Source organism: Lindgomyces ingoldianus (genome assembly GCF_010093535.1).
Source record: "Lindgomyces ingoldianus strain ATCC 200398 unplaced genomic scaffold BDR25scaffold_8, whole genome shotgun sequence".
In the NCBI taxonomy this organism is placed as follows: domain Eukaryota; kingdom Fungi; phylum Ascomycota; class Dothideomycetes; order Pleosporales; family Lindgomycetaceae; genus Lindgomyces; species Lindgomyces ingoldianus.
In genome coordinates, this window is record NW_022985169.1 from 372,679 (window position 1) to 390,962 (window position 18,284).

General features: G+C 51.2%; 7 protein-coding genes across 7 annotated transcripts; 3 read left to right on the forward strand and 4 right to left on the reverse strand.

Moving 5' to 3' along the window:
- Positions 1–228: 228 nt before the first annotated feature.
- On the forward strand, positions 229–821 carry BDR25DRAFT_352139 (uncharacterized protein; the record flags this gene model as incomplete). Its single annotated transcript, XM_033694981.1, has 4 exons — positions 229–251; positions 294–468; positions 497–620; positions 667–821. The coding sequence occupies 4 exons, from the start codon at positions 229–231 to the stop codon at positions 819–821; spliced, it is 477 nt and encodes a 158-aa protein (XP_033550488.1).
- A 1,252-nt stretch (positions 822–2,073) lies between these two features.
- BDR25DRAFT_281546 (uncharacterized protein) lies at positions 2,074–3,134 on the reverse strand (the record flags this gene model as incomplete). The annotated part of the gene is made up of 3 exons (XM_033687897.1): positions 2,809–3,134; positions 2,225–2,632; positions 2,074–2,169 (listed from the first exon to the last, which is right to left on the reverse strand). The coding sequence occupies exons 1-3, from the start codon at positions 3,076–3,078 to the stop codon at positions 2,074–2,076; spliced, it is 774 nt and encodes a 257-aa protein (XP_033550489.1). The 5' UTR covers positions 3,079–3,134.
- A 456-nt stretch (positions 3,135–3,590) lies between these two features.
- BDR25DRAFT_386482 (alpha-glucosidase-like protein maltase) lies at positions 3,591–5,756 on the forward strand (the record flags this gene model as incomplete). The annotated part of the gene is made up of 6 exons (XM_033698007.1): positions 3,591–3,677; positions 3,730–3,847; positions 3,903–4,066; positions 4,198–4,755; positions 4,807–5,099; positions 5,163–5,756. 6 exons carry the CDS (start codon positions 3,591–3,593, stop codon positions 5,698–5,700), a joined length of 1,758 nt encoding a protein of 585 aa, XP_033550490.1. The 3' UTR covers positions 5,701–5,756.
- Positions 5,757–5,853: 97 nt separating this feature from the next.
- On the reverse strand, positions 5,854–7,231 carry BDR25DRAFT_352143 (uncharacterized protein; the record flags this gene model as incomplete). Its single annotated transcript, XM_033694982.1, has 3 exons — positions 5,854–5,878; positions 5,933–7,002; positions 7,028–7,231. 3 exons carry the CDS (start codon positions 7,229–7,231, stop codon positions 5,854–5,856), a joined length of 1,299 nt encoding a protein of 432 aa, XP_033550491.1.
- A 1,025-nt stretch (positions 7,232–8,256) lies between these two features.
- On the forward strand, positions 8,257–9,372 carry BDR25DRAFT_281549 (uncharacterized protein). Its single transcript, XM_033687898.1, has 4 exons — positions 8,257–8,507; positions 8,565–8,772; positions 8,825–9,012; positions 9,083–9,372. Exons 1-4 carry the CDS (start codon positions 8,310–8,312, stop codon positions 9,098–9,100), a joined length of 612 nt encoding a protein of 203 aa, XP_033550492.1. The 5' UTR covers positions 8,257–8,309; the 3' UTR covers positions 9,101–9,372.
- A 2,140-nt stretch (positions 9,373–11,512) lies between these two features.
- BDR25DRAFT_323423 (uncharacterized protein) lies at positions 11,513–14,542 on the reverse strand (the record flags this gene model as incomplete). The annotated part of the gene is made up of 4 exons (XM_033692100.1): positions 11,513–11,553; positions 12,047–12,398; positions 12,429–14,289; positions 14,376–14,542. The coding sequence occupies 4 exons, from the start codon at positions 14,540–14,542 to the stop codon at positions 11,513–11,515; spliced, it is 2,421 nt and encodes an 806-aa protein (XP_033550493.1).
- A 1,035-nt stretch (positions 14,543–15,577) lies between these two features.
- BDR25DRAFT_340977 (uncharacterized protein) lies at positions 15,578–16,614 on the reverse strand (the record flags this gene model as incomplete). The annotated part of the gene is made up of 3 exons (XM_033693563.1): positions 15,578–15,661; positions 15,694–15,931; positions 15,965–16,614. 3 exons carry the CDS (start codon positions 16,612–16,614, stop codon positions 15,578–15,580), a joined length of 972 nt encoding a protein of 323 aa, XP_033550494.1.
- Between the last annotated feature and the right edge of the window lie 1,670 nt (positions 16,615–18,284).

Genomic DNA, 18,284 nt, shown 5'->3' on the forward strand with positions numbered 1-18,284 from the left:
AACACCTTTCCTAAGTTCGCGTTGATAATGTCTTGAACAGAAATCGGACCGATGTTGAAAGAACCCGGATCACACAGGGAATTTTGAGAAAATTATGCGGTCATCGGTCTTGGTTACCAACTATTGGGTCCCAGGTTCGTCTTGGTATAATTTAGAATGGAACTGAAAAGGGTGGGCATTGGTGAAAACATACCCTGTTCATATGAACACGCGACGGCCTCCCGAACGATGAACACGGTTACCGTACGCAGGTGACAGGGCTTGCAAATAAACTGCCCTTTCCGCAAGTTTAGGTTCGGTCTCGCCCTCATCACCACCCCACTCCGACTTGCTAGTCGAAAAGACGCCGTATCTGTTCGGCTCCGAATCTATTTCATCTTAAAGCCGTACCATTTGCCTTTTGGTGTACAAACTCTTCATCGCTTTTGGCTTCCAAATATTTCAACTCATGCCGCCTTTGAAGTCTTGGTGGGTGGAACAAATCGACCGAGGTTAGAGAGAGCGCGGTTCTTTGGAGGTGGTCATACTGGTAGTGCACTTCTCAAAAGCGGCGAGCGTTCGTACGGGCTCTAGACCCATTCTAATGATTTTCATACACCATGTCGTGGAGCACTCACTTGGTAGATAACAGGTTAAGGGGGGTGCGAAGTACTCTAACACATTCAGGGGATGGCGCCAATTTCACACCATTTCAGGACAAACCCTTGCATCCACTCGACTTCCACAGATTTCAGGAACAGTTTGAGAATATCAAAAATTCTCGCATAAATTTCCAGGAGTCGCGTTCAGAAGCAGTGCCTCTGGGTGAAGGGGAGGAGTAACGGTTCATATTAAACTTGACTATCCCTGTTCGAGGTGAGCATGTAATTTATACTATTAATTGAGGTCTCATTCAAAATCTCTAAATTAAGTACTAAAACTAGAGCTACTGTTTAAAGGGGGCTTCCTATGATATGCGCTGAGCAAAGGATGTGAAGCGTTCAGGCCTAGAGGACAGTACACGGCAGTGCAGTGTGTCTAGGCTTAATCCTTAAAGAAAATACACGGCGAGAAGTCACTTTCCTCGGGAAGTTACAGCAACTGGATATCGATATCGATATCGGAAACGTAGGTTTTGGCCCATGCGCCTAGTATACTTCCAAGGTTTCATCATCATAGTGTCTTCGACGCTGCCACTCCCCTCTCCATATATAAAGGCTTAATCCCTTCCTCTTCCCCGCCCGTTTCCGCCTCCGCTACTTTCCTTCTCGTCCCACTACCAACCAACCACTATGAAGTTCACCGTTCTCCTTCAGGTTCCCTCTCTGGCCACGCTTGCGACCTCGATGTCTATCGAGCCTCCGAAGATTACTACTAATCAACTTGTAGGATATGATTTTATGCCTTAGAAAGATGCATAGATCGCGAGCAAGTGAACTGTCCGTCATCTTTTCTTCCACACGGTCAGCATACTAATCTACTTCAGCGTCCGGGTTTCGAGGTCGAGTGTACGAGCCGAGTCTGCAAGCAGTGAGTGGTAAATTCGTAATGCTGTTATCCTGATTGTAGGGGTGCAATTGTGGTAAGTTCGAATGCCTCGGACCTGACAATCGCGACGAACCAATGGTCTTCTCAACTTCGAGGAATTGTTAGTTGAGTGGGAGACCGAAGACCCTCTTTGCGACACTGGGCTCCTTCTCGACAAATCTAGGCGGCTGGTATACATATCCTTCACTCTCGATTTCAAGGTCCGAAAGACGCCTCTAGGTGCTCAACAGAACGGACAGGATTAGTACTACTTACGCGAACACATATTCACCAAACTAGAGGGAGAATCGGTACATGGATCCCCCAGATACATCAGCTCATTATAAATCTCACTTTTTACTCGAAGTGAGCCATTACATCGTAATTTCTGTTTGGGTTAATAACTAAACCGCGATATCTGAATTGCTTTCCTGCCCAAAGCGATGTACTTGTGGTGCTTCTTAGGAAAATTACCACGGTGCTCCCGAAAATGGCTATTAATATAAGTAGATCACACTGAAAGAGACTTCTATCGAAGGCAAGGCCCATAAACTTAGGTGTGCATTACTAATCTCGATCGGTATCAGGAGTAGTAAGCATTACCTGACCAAAGAAAAAGAAGAAAATCGACAAGACAGCAACAATGCTGAACGTCACAGCAACCTAGTGTCATCCGTTAGATCAAAGCTTCCTAGTGTTTCTAGGACGGGTTATGTACTTTCGAATTCTCATTCCACCAATCTTCGTTATCCAACCGCGTCGTTGCACTCCAAACATGCAAAAACATGCCCACAATCATACAAAACGCTGCAGTCGTAAGGAACATTACCGGCATCTGCCAGGTCCATATATGAAGCGGGCTTGGTAATCGGCGCCGTGTGCGATTCGAGAATCTGCGGTTGCTATTTTCCTTTGCTAGGAGATTCCGGATGTTTTTCCAGCCGTCTCGGTGGGAGGATAGCCGGTGTAAACGAATTGTTTGATCTGCGGCCGTGAGAATAGAGAATAAGGATAGGACAATTCCACAGTAGAAAGATGCACGAATTCTCCATGGTGATTCCATGCCGTTTGGGAGGATGTTTGGCCAAGACCCTGTAGAAGTCAAAACTCCTGCGAGAAGCGCTGACTAGATATTTCGTCATTATTCGCATTCAAGGCCATCTCTCAATGCACAGGCGAAAATTTACCCCTTTTGGAAGGCTGTCCGCAGCAAGTCAATCACGTGGAGACGTGGAAACTTTCCAAGAATAGAACTCTAGTCATCGCCCCCAGAGCCCTTGGGCATGATAAAGAAGAACTTACCACTATGCCAACGAAGCTCAATTCACTCAGCCTATTATCTCTCCATATTTGAGTAAGCCTGTCCTGCTCCTCTTGGTCCTCTTCATTAAGCAAAATCTCAATTGGATCATGCACGGACGCGCCCGGCGCGTAAATGCCACCACCGAAGAAATGGAGGAATCGGAAAAAGGCCCATGCTCTTTTCCTCTTCGAACCAGGTAGCGGGCTATTATACGACGTCGATGAGCTGCGCTCGATGAGAGGTCGTTCAGCCTCGAAGTTGTACGTCATAATTCGGGAGGATTGCCGGAGAGCTTGGATCGAAGAGTGCGCGCATTAACTTAGAAGTTTTATGGAAAGGGGGGAACTTTATCTGAAGGAGCAATTCCCCGGAAGTTTGCAAAGTATCGTCCTACTATTTGTTTCCAGGGATGGGTTCCAGGTTTGTGCAAGATGTGCGAGCGTGACCTCTGACGAGTGTCCGCAGGCACCTGCTTGGCAGGCAGCTAGCTCAAGGAGCCTTAAGACAGAACCTTATTGGTGTCACCCGTGGACTGAAGCCAACAGTCAGCCACACAAGATGTCTTCGAAACAAAATTGCAGCCACCACCCAAGCGATGGTGGCCAGACAATGGCGCGGCCCTTGTTCGGAAGTGGCTAGGCTAAGCTGCATCGTGCATACGGCCTTTTGGAAAGGCTCCACAAAAACATGACGTACATATCGATTATCCACAGTCCCTTCGGAACTTAACCAATCTCTTTCAGCGACTTTTAAGATGCCTTGTGGAGTTTCTATTACCAAAATGCCCACAATCACGAAAGCGAAAACCCCGGGCCTTTACGTTGGTATTGATAAGCATCGGTGGTGGAAGGAGGCTGTTGTGTACCAGGTAAGGCTTGAGCTTGCCTAAAAAAAAGCAATTAGGGCTGAACTGGATACAGATATACCCGGCTTCGTTCTTAGACACCAATGGAGATGGGTGGGGAGACGTCCCAGGTATCACGAAGAAGCTTGATTATCTTAAGGACTTAGGTGTTGATGTCATATGGGTCTCTCCAAGTATGCAATTAGCTGCCTCCTCGAACCCACTCACTTCAGGCTGATGCTTCTGTAGTATATAAGAGCCCTCAAGCCGACATGGGCTATGACATTGCGGACTACGAAGACATTGATCCCATTTATGGAACCCTCGCGGATGTTGATAATCTCATCCAAGAGATCAAGAAGAGAGGGATGAAGCTGTTGATGGATCTTGTCGTCAACCATACATCTGATCAGGTATTGTTCTCTTCAATTTTATGTATCTCACCAGCGAGTCCACAACATTTCCCTCTCCTCATAGTAGCGTTTTCCTATCTACATTCAGAATACTCTCCCTTTCACGGCCCTGCTAAGACCAGCACTCATAGCACTCCTGGTTCCTATCCTCCCGCTCCTCCAAATCCTCCCCGAAACGTGACTGGTATATCTGGAAGCCCCCAAAATACGACTCCGCCGGCAACCGCATCCCACCCAACAACTGGGCCATGATCCTCGGCGAGGCCAACTCCGCCTGGACCTGGGACTCAACCACCCAAGAATACTACCTCTCGCTCTTCACTTCCGAGCAACCCGATCTCAACTGGGAGAACCCTTCCGTCCGCACTGCCGTCCACAACATCCTCCGCTTCTGGCTCGACCGCGGCGCCTCAGGCTTCCGTATGGACGTCATCAATCTGATATCCAAAGTACAATCATTCCCCGACGCTCCGGTCTCTGTCCCAACGCACACCTACCAACCCGGTGATAAATTCTACGCCAACGGCCCGCGGCTACACGAATACCTCCGAGAAATCAACCGCGAAGTGCTAGCTAAGTATGACACTCTCACTGTCGGAGAAATGCCGTTCGTCCGCGACGACGATGAAATCCTGCGTGTCGTAGGCGCGACCTCCAACTCCCTCAACATGATCTTCGCCTTCGATCTCGTGGACATCGACAATATCCCCGGGGATTTCAAATTCACGCTACATCCTTAGGATGCGCGAGATATTGGGAAAATTGTGAACAGGCTGCAGAGACTGATGATTGAACGTGATGGCTGGAATGCTGTTTTCTGTGAGAATCATGACCAGCCGAGGAGTGTGTCGAGGTATACAGATGATAGTGACGAGTGGCGAGAGTATGGCGCAAAGTTGCTTTGTTTGATGCAAACGACGTTGTCGGGGACGTTGTATGTGTACCAGGGTGAGGAGATTGGGATGAGGAATGTGCCAGCGGAGTGGATGCCGGAGGAGTACAAAGACATTGAATCTGTCAATTTTTGGAAGAAGTAAGGAGCCACATTCCTCCCCCCGTCACAAGTGAATTTTCAAGTGGGCTAACTTTGAGTAAGATGTAACGAAATGTACCCCGGCAACGAAGAAAAGCTAGCACTAGCCCGCAAAATCCTGCAGAAGAAAGCCCGCGATAATGCACGCACTCCCGTCCAATGGGATGCATCTCCCCATGCTGGCTTCACATTGCCGTCTTCCACTTCCTGGATGCGGGTCAACGACGACTATAAAACGATTAACGCTGCGGCCCAGCTCGGAAATCCCAGTCCTACACCCGGTACGCTATCTGTCCACGCGTTCTGGAAACGCGCATTAGTAAACCGCAAGAATAATAAAAACGTCTTTGTATATGGTGACTTTGAGTTGCTAGATCCAGATCATGCTCAGGTAGTAGCGTATAAGCGGTGGGGTGCAGATGAGGCATTTGTGACAGTGTTGAACTTTTCCAGGGAGAATGTGAGCTGGAAGGGGATAGGAAGGTTTAAAGTTAAGAAGTGGGTTGCTGGAAATTATGATGAGTCTGGGCTAGAGAAAAAGGAGATCAGTGAGAGCGTAACTTTGCGACCTTGGGAGGGACTACTAGGGTTGTTGGAGTAGGCGGGTAGGAGGGCTAGTAAGGTGATCGTGGAATACTTAGTAGTGCAAAATTGTGGCTTGAAGATTCTGAATGTATTACTAAAGGTAGATAGAAAGAGAGAGATGCTACAATGATTGTAGTTTACAAGAATTCATTCTACTATCTCCAGGATATTAGCAAGTAATTTTCCTTACACCCCTATTATTACACGCACCCCAAATTCCCCGGAGTACCCCCACTGTTAGCAACTACCTGCCGCCAGTGATCTTCTCCATTATGACAGCCGGGTCGGTGCGCCGACCAGTCTTGTCAAAAAACCGGTCCGCGACCCTCTGCCAAAGCCGGCGGGCATCATGATCCATGATCTGCCCAATCAATCTCAACTCCCGCTCTGAGAAATCCTCATCTGGGTGCAACATTATAAAGCACTCCACACCAGGCTGATTTCCTCCCCCTCCCCCTCCTCCACCACCTTCACCACCATTCCCATCACCACCATTCCCATCACCGCCTTCACCACCATTCCCACCGCCACCTACACCAGCTTCACTACCCCTTTTAACACCATCGCCATCGCCATCACCGCCTCCGAACCCGACACCGAAGCCACCCCAGACGTCTTCGTCCTTCTTCGCCTCCTTTCCTTTCTCGCCTCCCGCCTGCTCATTTGCCTCCTCTTCCTTCTTCCCACGACGCTTGTCTTTTTGGCCGCCCTTTTCACGGGCATTTGGCTTCCAATTTGCCGGCTTTATAGTCTTGAAGCGCTCGCGACACGCATGCTGGTCTTTTCCGAGCGCCTCAGTAATCTGGTTCCAAGTTGCATTCTCGCTCTTCAAGCGCATGAGCTCGGCGTCTTGCTCGGCGGTGAAGGCGTCGTCAGATTCGTTACCATTTTCGTTGCAATTGGGATTGGGATTGGGATTGGCATCCCCGTTGTCTTTAGCATCGCCATTGACATTAGGGCTAGCTTTAGCATTGGTAACGGAAGCGGCGACTTCACCGTCGGCAGGAGGAGCGGATGGACCGTGTTCATTTGCAACGATACCCCAGGGTTCATCGACGGCCGGCTCAGCTACGGCCATGGTTCCGGCGGCTACGGCTGGGGGAGATGTAGCAGCTACCTGGGTGGCTGGGGCGGCATGTACAGCGGGAGTAATTCCAGCGGCGGCAGCTTGGGCGACCGTGGAGGGAGTCTTCTTGGAGAGAGCGACAGACGGGACTTTGGCGAGATTTTTGACCGTTAGAGGGGTGGCTGGCTTAGTGTAGGCATTCTTGCGGCCGTCGGACGCGAGCCATTCGAGCACAGCGCCAGGCTGTTGGAGCTATTGGTGGGTTCAGCATCGTCACAAGTTCAGTAGTACGGTAAGGATCGGAGACAATGGTAGCACTGACGAGTTCCTTGTACGGAGACGGACGGACTGGACGCCTAGGAGATTTCTCAGGAGTCTTTGGTTTTGGCTTCTCGTACGGAGTGTCCTGCAAGCCGAGGATATACCTAGTCGTTGCCCGGTTGCTAAACTTCGGCGGGATGTTCTCAGCGTTCTTGGTCATAGTGGACAGTTCTCAATGTTACGGCTGGAAGTGACGTGATGAAGAAGTGGTTCTTAAAGGCAAAGACAGATGAATAGGTAGGATGATGCCGCAATGAGATTGGAGTTGAGTGAGGTGCAGCTGGGCAACTATGAGGCTGCGTAGTAATTCACATGACAGTGTACAGAAAGGTAGAGTGTCAAGGGTTTTTTTCTGCCGGAATGTTTACGTGACAAGAGACTGTCGGTGTGTTTACGACATGAAGAAGTTCTGTCGGTGTGTTTATACGACGAAGAGGTTGGATGGTATTGTCTTGGCGACATGAAAAGTCGGTGGCCCCTGTGGCAGCGACGAACGAAGGGAAGCGGCGGGTTTACGCGCCTTCACATTCTGGCGGCTATGTACAAGGTTAACTAGAATACTCTCCTGGGTGAGGAAAGAACCGTGGGAGCCCACATCTTAAACAGTTTCACAACAAATAGAGAGGACAATTAGCGTTCACACTCAAGTAAGATCTTTGCAACATGGAAAGAGAAGAAAGAAGAGTAAGACGGCAGCCGTATACATAACCCAAGTGCCAGACTAAGAGCATGAATGAAGCCCATGCATTTACGTTCACTGCTTGAAGTTCGAGCTGAATGGAATAACAAGGCAAGGACATGCTCTTAAACAGCGCATCGAATGGACGGTAGTTCCAAAGAAATTCCCACTTCGGGAATATGTGTCTCCAACACGTTACCCGGCAATGTCCAGAGGTCCTTTACCACGAATTTTACTGGTTCTCTCAAATCAGGAATGCACAGAAAAGCCATCGTCAAGACCCAGGGTTCGATAGTAGTCATGGGCAGTGGCGCGAAACAATTATGGGTAAACTCCTGGACACGGATGACAATATATCACGCAATAGCGGGACGCATGCCAAGTGCGATGATGATGTTGATGATCACAGACAACATGTGGTGAAAGCACGAAATGCGGGCGTATAGTTTTTCCGTGCCGAGCCGAAAGCTGGCAACAACCTCCTAAACCCTTGCAGACGTTAAGAAAAGAAAGCCATCCCTCACAACCAGTCCAGAAGAGCACCACGCCAATCGAAGAGATGCTGCTTCCATCTTTCAGCCTCCTTGCCACAGTGAGCACCCTGCTCTCACTGGGTGCCACCCACAACATCCAAATGAAGGCGTACATGCGCGAATGCTTCCACGAGCAGCTGCATAAGGACGACAAGATGACGGTCACGTTCCAGGTCGGTGACCGGGAATTTGGAGGCAGCGGAAACCTGGAGATTGACTTCTGGGTACGTCAATTGAGATCCTGGGTACCCGTGCCCGCGTCACGGCTAACACAGGTCCAGATTCAAGCTCCCTCTGGCTCCAACCAAATCCACGAACGTGGCGTATCCTCGGGCGACCACTCCTTCGTCGCACAAGAAGATGGGAAATATACATACTGCTTCAACAACGAGCATTGGGGTGCAAACACCAAGGAAGTCTCGTTCAATGTACACGGCATCGTATATGTTCCTGAATCAGAGGCACCCCAGGATCCGTTGGAGAAGGAGGGTAAGCGGATTAGCAAGATTTACCTCTGGGCATTGTGCTAACGGATTGCCAGTTCGTACTTTAACGGAGCTCATTTCTCAGGTCAAGGACGAGCAGGGCTATATCGTAGTTCGAGAAAGGACACACAGGAACACGGCTGAGAGCACTAACGCTCGTGTCAAGTGGTGGAGCATATTCCAGCTGTTTGTTTTGGGTGGCGAGGGAATTTTCCAGGTGTGGTGGTTGAAGAGGTTCTTTGAGGTGAGGTCCTCCATTTTCGAGAGTCCCAAGCGCGCCTCTGGCCCTTGTTCTTACTAACTGTTCCTCACAGGTCAAGCGAGTAGTGTAAAACACTTCTCTAATATTATATCTTATCATTGGGATCTGGATCTTCATTGGCTGTATCCACAGGTGCGCCATGTTAGACCCTTAAGTTGTAGCATTTTGGCTTCTCGGCGTTCATACGCATGCTGGGTAGGTATGCAGGAGGGAAAGAGCACCTGCATGGAGTAAAGGCGGTGGTTGCCACGATAATCAGGACAGTTTCAACGGAGCACAATCAAGTCTTCACTTCATAGCTTCATTTCACGTGTTGTGGTTGTTGTTGTTCTTCTTCATTTCCGCCGATTCATTATCGTTGAGTCATAATTGACCTCTCAGGACAGGTAGGCTGTGAGTAGGTAGCCAGCAGGCCAAGACCTCAATCACCACGACCCACCGCTACTTCCTAAAACGGAAACCGTGAGAGAGTTTCCGACACGCCACCGCTGCATCTGTTGCGCCGCGTCTGTTGCCGGGGACTTGTATATAAACACGGCGTCACTATGGTACAAGGGCAAAGCACGACTACCCTACGGCGCCCGCATCGGCATCTGCACATGCACCTGCACCTGCACGTTGCGATCAGGCATCGAGTCAGACCCACCCCACTTAACATTCGATCTTGCTTTCACATCGGCAGTGCTCTTTCCACTGAAGGGCGTTATGGAGCGTTCAAGTCAGCCCGTGACATCTCCCCAGATAGGCACGAACGACGACAGACGGCCGCAATTGGGAAGCGCACATCTGCCATTTTTGACCGCTTCTCCTCCGGCCAGTCACAGTATAATCGCTCCATACGCTAGGTACGCTCCAGTTACATCTCACCCTACCCCTCCAGACTACCCCGCGGTCCCATCGAATTACGCGGCTGTTCCTTCCTCCAATGCCGGTCAACCGCCAACTCCCAGCTCCACACCGAATCTGTCCGGAAGCACCGAGGGGGACTTCAACCCGCTCGTCGACTGGTGGGCCCAAGAGAACCAACAGCAGCAGCAGCAGCAGCAGCAGCCACTTCTTGTTCATGGTTATCCGGCATACTTTGGTTATACCAATCCACCCCCACAACAGCAATTTATTTCCCCTGTGAGCCCTCAAGGACCGAGCAATCATGCCTACCGGCAGCATCTGACTAGATTTGCTCCATATGCCCAGCCCCAGAAACCACCTCAAGGATATTACCAAGCTCCAAATCGATCCGCATGGACACAGCAGCCACAGCAATTGGCCACATATCAACTGAACAGTGGCTTCGCCGGAAGAGATTCATCTGGTTACCACTCTCAGCCGACCACTCAGGCAATGTCCACGAGAGCGCCAAATCAGCTCTATCAACTTTATCAATCGCCATTCGGTGACCGCGCACCTTTCACAGGCAGCTGTGGTCATATACCCGGCCCCATGATTCCGTACGCATCTACAACCACCCATGCCTGGCCGGATGCACCGTTTGTGAGTTCTACCTTCAGTATCAATGATAACTTCAAGCAACCTCCAGCCCAAGCCAAAAAGCGCGCCAGAGGGCCTGATGCGGAACCCAGAGCTAAGCCTAAACGCGCACGTCTTGGCAAAGTGCAGCAGCAGAAGCAACAGCAGGAGAGAGAGATGGCAGCAACAATATCCTTCCAACCCGCTATGACGCTCCCAACCCGCACCCCCTACACCTCACCATACCATCAACACCGCTCTCTTCCTCCACCTGCCCCCCGTCCGCCACCCGACTACGACAAGCTCCCTCAACCCATCGTCCTCGACTACGCCAACTACAAATGGACCATAAAACTCTACTGTCTAGCCGCCAAAACCAGCACTACGGTCGCGCATGCCTTCCTCTCAACCTTTCTCTCTCAGCCCCCATTCCCACAATCCCACAAATCCTTCTCGCACGCCACCTACGGGTTCATTCCTTCCGGCACACCATCTACATTCCTCGTCTTGCATAACGCTACCGACCCCTTTGACGACGGCGTTCTGGACTCCAGTTCCACAACCCTGGGCTTCTGTAGCGAGTCGCAATTCGCTCATTCTGAGATCAGCTGGACGACATACACCCCGGGTCTTGGGAACTTGGTCGCGAGTTTGCTAACGGATGGGTGGGTTGAGGAAGTAGCGGCATGGGCGTTTAACGATACTTCATCGTTCCAGAGGCGGTGGCATAAGGCTTATTGGCTTGCAGCAAACCGGATGGATTATAGCACTTTGTTGACGCGAGGGACGCCCGCGGGTAGTGAGGCTGGGGAGGGGAGTCCGGTGGAGGTTGATGGTCGTGGCGATGGTGATGACGTGGAGGGCGAGAGCAATGATGACAAAATGAGGCTTGAAGACGTGGTACTTAAGCTTCGTGGTCCAAAACGTGCTGTTGATATTGAGACACATGAGGCAGAGAGGATTTGGGAGGAGTGTTGTAAGGTTGAGAATGATGGGCCGCCGACGGAGTTACTCTTTATAGATATGGGGACGACAGAGAAGTGATCGATCGGGTACCTTCGTACGTGTCGATGCCCTTGCCTTCTCTTACCCTACCACACCTTGCCTACTTTGGCACTGCCTTTCCTCTCTTTTCTTTTAGGGTGTGGTTGGCGGGTGAATGGCGTCTTTAGTATAGTACATGGGTACAAATGCGATACATTAAGTTTTTCTTATATTGTAGGATACGATGTTATTTTACAGTAAGTGGGTAGCTTTTGGTTGCTCTCATATCCGTTGGCCTCATATCCGTTGGCCACATTAGTATCTTGCTGAGTTTATGTATGTCAAAATTAGGATCGGCCTCTCTTACAGCAAGTAGCGTAAATTCTAACAGACACATACATAGGCCTGTTGCAAAGGCACTAGGAAGCAGATAACAGCCTCTTCAAACCCTTCCTACCCCCCTCCACCCACTAAACCCATTACTCAACCTCCTCCTCCCCTAAATCCTCCACACTCAGCGTGCCCACACTTCCCTCCAACCCTGTACTCTCCTCTCTCAACAAACCCGCAGCTTTCTTCCCCTTCCCTTTCTTCTTCCCTTTCTTCGCACCACCCCCACTCTCACTCGCCAATGGCGCATCCCTCACCCACCGACTAATCGCCTCAGCCCGTTCTGTAGAAATGGGGTATTCACGCCCATCGTCCTGGGCCCAGCGTTTCGGCGGCGGGGCTGGGGCTGGGGCTGGGGACGGGGAGTGTGGGGATTTGGGCGTACCATTCCCACTAACGCTCACACCCCCACTCATGCCCCCATTCACGCCCGTACTCGCATTCGCGGCGGAAGAGATCAAGTCAAAGGGATTATGAGAGTTCCCATTCCTAGCCCTCAATTCTGCAACCTTCTCAGCCTCTTCATCCTCGCGAAACCTGCGTTCGCGCGCTCTGACAGCACGTTGAAACGACTCCTCATCAACGACGCGCTCATCTGCCAGAGCTTCGAGAATCGCTTCGTGTTTCTGGCGCTCGCGTTTTTGGGTTGGAGATTCTTGTCTACTACCACCGCCACCACCACCACCTGCGCCTCCACCTCCACTCCCATCGCCGGTTTTACTCAGCGCATCAGAGCCGGTTTTCACATGCCCAGGTAGCGGTGCGGGACGACACAGGTTTTCCCACGCGGTAGATAGGTTAATCCAATTCCCAGCGCGACGCAGGACTTCGATCCAATCTGCACGGGCGGGGGAACGAGCAGCCAGGAAGATAGGATAGCCATCGCAGACACGGGCGAGACGTGCAGCGTTGTGGGCGTGGCGAAGGAGTTCTTTTGCGGGGGTTTGGATGAGGGCGTGGCAGAGGAGAAGGGAGTGGAGGGCATCCGTGAGGAGCGGGTGGTAGGTGATGCTTTCGTGGGAGTCGGCGAAGGCGGTTGCGGCGGCCGAGGCGGCGGAAGCTGCGGGGGTTGGAGTTGGGTGTGGGTATGGCGGGAGGGAGGATGGCGGAGTTGCAGAGAAGAGCTGGGAGACTTGGAAGATTTCGGGAGGTGGGAGTTTGGGCCAGGATGTGCGATCGCTGTTGTGGGAGTGGGGACGGCGGTGGGGGACGAGGGCTTCGGAGATGGGGGAGGAGGATGGGCTTGAGGGGGAGTCGAGGAGGCGATTGGTCGGCGTTGGCTTGCTGTCCTTGGAGTAGCCGTTTGTTGCGTTTCCAATACGGCGGATGAACTCCTCGGCGATTTCAGGAGAGATGCCAGGGGTGTAGTCGAAGTGGGACAAGAAGGCAATGTAGTCACGAAGAGCACGCTTAGCATTCATTCTCACCTGCTTGCGGGCTTCGAAGCGCCGACGATGGCCTTCCTTTTCTTCGGCCGATATGGGTGTTGGTTCGGCCCCATCAGCGCTGCCAGCCTCTCTTTTAGCCTTTGCTTCCTCCTCCTCTTTCAACCCATCGAGAGCGGTGTGAACGTGCTGGCAGGCAATGGTAAAATAGACTCCAGCTCGATGGAAAAGAAGCTGTGTTTCCAAGGAGTTCGGCTGGTCTTCTTCAGGGATCTTGACTTCCTGTCTCCAATCCCGACCGGACGGCTCCTGCATGGACTTGGCCAGAACCAGCTGGTCCTTGCCCGCGCGGTGTTGTGCCAGCATGTACCGAGCAAGCACTAATCCTTCTGACAGGTCCTTTGCAGAGTTTACATAGTCTTCCTTGAATATCCGTGTCAAAGCCCGGGTTCTGAGGGGCGAGCCGTCGTTCGGGCGGTCCAAGATGATCTCATTGAGGGAGGTAAGTGGGGTACATTGGGCCATCATGCGCGACGGAATCTTCTCGTGGAAGAAGTGCACGTATTTGGCGTCCACATCCCCGGGACTCCTCTGCAAGACCAGCTGCGCAACATCTTCCAGCGTCGACGCCGACTGCATCGTAGCCACGCTCGCCGCAATCTCATCCAGATGGTAAGCCTGACTCAGCTTAGCCGTCGCCAGCTCCCGCATACGATGCTTGCGCTCCCTGCTCAGCTTTGCGTTCCCGCCGCTGCCTCCATAGCCAATTCCCAGGGAAGCGGCACTCCCCAGCATGCCATTTCCGGCATTGAGGGAGTTGCTGAGGGCAGCCGAGGTCAGGCCGCTGGTGGCGCGGACAGCGAGATTAGTGGCCTCGTCAACGGCCTTGCGGATCTTGACGAGGTCGTAGAAGACGGCGGGGTCGATGGGGTGGGGGCGGGGGGAGAGGTAGTTGCTGTGGGCGAGCGACTCGAGCACTTCGGGGGGGAGCTGCAACCACGGCCCGTGGAAGGAAGAGATGTAGCGCCAATGCCTGCAGGGATGGAGTTAGCAGAGAGAGCAATGCAGGTGAAAGAACTGCCAGAGAACAATCCGCGACGTGCCTGCATAGGGACCTACTTGTTGCGACAGATGATCAGGGCCGATGTCGAGGGCTCGTTCGCGGGCTTCTTAGTCGATGCGGAGCCATTAGCTGGCCGTGGTGGCGGCCCGTTGCCGTTGCTGTTGCCGTGGCCGAGGCCGTCAGCGGGCGCGTCAGTCTGCTGGCTCTTCTTCTTGCGAGCCATTCCAGAGCGCGAGAAAAAAAGAGAGAACAGCAATGGGCCAGTGTCGTTGAGCCGTGCAGCGGGTGCATACACAATAAATTTCGAGGGGCCAGCCTTGGCACTGCAGAGCTAGTGTCATCCATCTGCATCCATGTCGGAGAGACTTCCACCCAACACCGAGCTTATATCCTTTTCGCCGTTGTATTTTAGAAGGTCAATGGGCGGTAAGTTTGTAATTCCAATTCCTTTGCCAATATCGTTCAGCCTTCCCTCCCCGTCGTTGACATGCCCGTCCCAATCTTTCCAGGGCTCGACTCCGATTGCGCAGTATATGTCGCCGTCACGGGGGTGACACACCAGGAACCCGATGCAACGACGCGACGTCTTGACTCGGAGATTTAATCGAGTCGTTCTGTATCGCCTCCTGTTGTCCCTTCCCAACCGAAGCGCCACCTCTCAGTTACGGAGAGCCCCCTCGTAGTCATCATGTCCATGTCCGATTGCACATGGTCAATTCTGATGACCGTCACCATGAAATATTGTCTGTCGGGCGTGGATTTTACTTTGTATTCCTTTTGCTTTGCGTCCAAGTACACCAGCCCCATTCCGGAGGAAATCTCCATCGAGAAACACTGCCAAAAAAAGATCTCGATCTGCTCGGCTAAACTTGCCCCTGCCCTTCAACGTCCCCGCTTATCCTTCTGCCTCCATGTGACTTTCCAGCAAACCTCCAATAGATCATGTATTTCTTATATCTGGAACCCCGGTATGTTTTGGGTGATTGTTGTATTCCTCTCTTAGCTCTTTATTTGCTTCATTTTTTTCTTTGTTTCTTGTGTTCCTTCTCCATGTCAGTCCTGCTTCTCCCGTTACTTTCTCAATGGAACTATACCGGAGGACTTGGAGGAAAACGGCCCGTCCGTCAAGAAGATTGTGGATGTTGGCTTCGATCCTGATCCTTGAGAAGACTGTTGGAGGCGCGTTGGCCGGGGTAAGAGCGCCATTGGCCATTAGCCGTTACTGAAAGAAGCGGGTTAGGAGAAACATTTGAGGACTCTATTTGGCAGCATGGGTGATAGAAGCCGCTGCCGTAGTATCTCGATCCCCGCCCCCATTGGGCCCATCCATCAATTTCCTCCTCTGCAGCCGCAATGTAGAGTGCGGCTTCAGACCTGCAGCTCCGCCACCTCTTGGTCCACAGACCGTAACCCTCCTCGGCGGTCATCCGGAGGCCACAATATCGAATTCAATCTCAGATCAACGGTATCGAATTCAAGCCTGCAGGTAGGGCAGGCCATCCTCCGACTCCTGTTTGAAACACGACTTCTGACGTTGCCACCCATCCGTATCAGCCAGGTTCCTCTGACAGTACCTAGATTTGGCTCGCGCGTCAATCGGGGCAAGCGAAATCTGGAATTTTGTCAGCGGCTGCAGCTGCTTTACTTCTGCGGGCGCATCCTCTTCCTTTCTCCGTCCATGCCATCTCCCGTCTCCTCTTCGTCATCACCATCCTCGACAACACACTCATTAAGACCTCCCTCCTCAGCAGCAGCTTCTTCATATTCAACATCCTGTACTAACATCTCCCTCTCTAACCTGGACCTCCCATACCTAAAACCCCCATTCTTTACTCTTTTCTTATCCCGAAACAGAATAAAATGCCGCCATCCATACCCCTCATCCCTGTTCCTCAAATCTTCCCATCGCCGGTGACAAAGCACACAATGTGTCCTGCCGTTATAATAGCGCTCACAGCCACCGCAACCCCATTGGACGCCGTAAAAATCCCGTGCTAGATCTAGACTTGAGGGTTCAGAGACATCCTCCGCCATCTCTATGCCAGCATCTTCTAGACCAGAGGGTGGCGGGGAGGGAGATGGGGACCGGAAGGCAGATAAAGACAGAGATAGAGAGCTAGGGGGGGGTAGAGACCAGGAAGCAGCCGGAGAGGATAAGGAGGAGATATTAGGCGGCCGCAGATCCTCGGGTAGCCCTTGGATATCCGTATCGGTCGCGGTGCCATTTTTCACGGCCTCGATGATAGACTCGTAGATTTCGCCCATTTCGTCGTATTCGGCGTTTAGGAAGTCCATTTTGGCCCCTTTTAAAGGCCGAGGAGGTTTACAGAAGGTGGGTTTTTTTTACAGATTTAGAGATCTTAATAATGGGTATGGAGTCAGGGTAGGTGATCACAGTGAAGGTGCCAGATAATAAGGCTGGCAGGAGGGTGGTGGTCGGTTGGTGGTCAGTTTGAGGGTGGATTTGGGACGGCCCCCATGAACAATTTTGCTGATCTTAAAAGCTAGGTAGGCAATTCTTGCAAGCTGCCCCCATGACGAATGCTGTACGGAGTGGCTAGTTAGCAGAGGCCTGGTGTTGGGGTATATTTTGGTAGTACTTCATGTTATCTGATGTTGATGTCGATAGCGTGTGTCTGTTTATCTGTCTATGTCTATGTCTGAAGGAAGCGAAGATAAAACGGGCAGGATAAGGCATTTTCCCTCTCAAAACCTTGATGCCACCGTGGTGAGATCTCGTTCCACGGCTCGTATGTCATCCTTATCATGAATATTACTCCATGATTTTCCTTGGCGCTGACCTGGACAGCGTGTTTCAATATTTTCATGGCATTCTTATTTTTATTTTTATTTTAGGAACGGGGAACCTGGAGCTTGCGGGGTAAGCGAGGGTTGGTTCCATGGTCGAAGTGTGGCGTTTGGTGTTGTTTTTCAGTTGAGGTACAGGTCATTGAGAAAATTTCTCAATACAGGTAGGACATATGCATACATCATTTCCCTACATTTCAAATAGCTCACTATCTATGCAAAGGGAAGCTGGAATACTAAACTGACTTCAATTTTCTAGTCGTAAATCCCATGGGTATACCATATCCAAAAAATGCAAATCTAACACTGAAACCATATCAAACCAAACTGCCTCAACGCCATTGCGGCCATATCATTGCTATTTCCATAAACACCCTTCCAAAAAGACTAAAAGAATAATTTTGCATCCTTTGTACAACTCAATATCCAGAAATTGTACCCAGGGAGTGAAGAGAGACGGATCTTGGAAATAAAGATGCGCAGTCAACAGCCTAGGCATTCTGCGGAATCGTGAATTTTCTAAAGCCTTCCCTCTTCTTTTGCCAGAGCTCGGGTACAACCATCCCAACAGTCCTCAAAGCCGATAATCAGGACCGCAATAGGAGCCAAACCCATCCTCTCTATTCGGTATCATCCACATTATCATTTTCACCCAAATTTACCAATTCTTGCAGCGCTTTCGTCCACATCTCAGACCCCAATCGACCCGGCCTAGCATCCGCATGGAAAATTTACCCTTCTCACTCATGACTTCGTCGGAGCCTTGCTCCCCTAGGGGATCAGTTACTAGTTTAATACGGATTTTCTATAAAACGGAAAAAGCGAGGTCCAGACTGGCCGCGTACAGCTTCTGCCAATGGATCCTGCGAGGAATCCAAGTTGGTGGCCTGAATGGCTGGATTGGGAGACTGGGTGATGTGAAGATCAATTGGGCGCTGAAGAGAAGATGGAGGCAAGCCGGGAGCAGCTGCCTAGTCTATGGCCAGTTTGCAATAGTCTTCCTTTGCCTATCTGTCCACTCCCACTTTTGTTCTTTCATCACAACTAAAAGGTTCCTTCTCCATCTTCTATCTCAAGACCATTTATCCCAGGTCTCCGTCACACTCACAAAAATACACTAAAAAATGCGAAACCTAAGATCGATTTTCAGCGGGCTA

What these genes read in the sequence shown, in the direction of transcription:
- BDR25DRAFT_281549 (XM_033687898.1), top strand. Translation starts at nt 8,310, where the DNA reads ATGCTGCTTCCATCTTTCAGCCTCCTTGCCACAGTGAGCACCCTGCTC. An exon ending in ACCTGGAGATTGACTTCTGG is followed by an intron (nt 8,508 to 8,564) that starts GTACGTCAATTG and finishes ACACAGGTCCAG; the next exon opens with ATTCAAGCTCCCTCTGGCTC. An exon ending in GGATCCGTTGGAGAAGGAGG is followed by an intron (nt 8,773 to 8,824) that starts GTAAGCGGATTA and finishes ACGGATTGCCAG; the next exon opens with TTCGTACTTTAACGGAGCTC.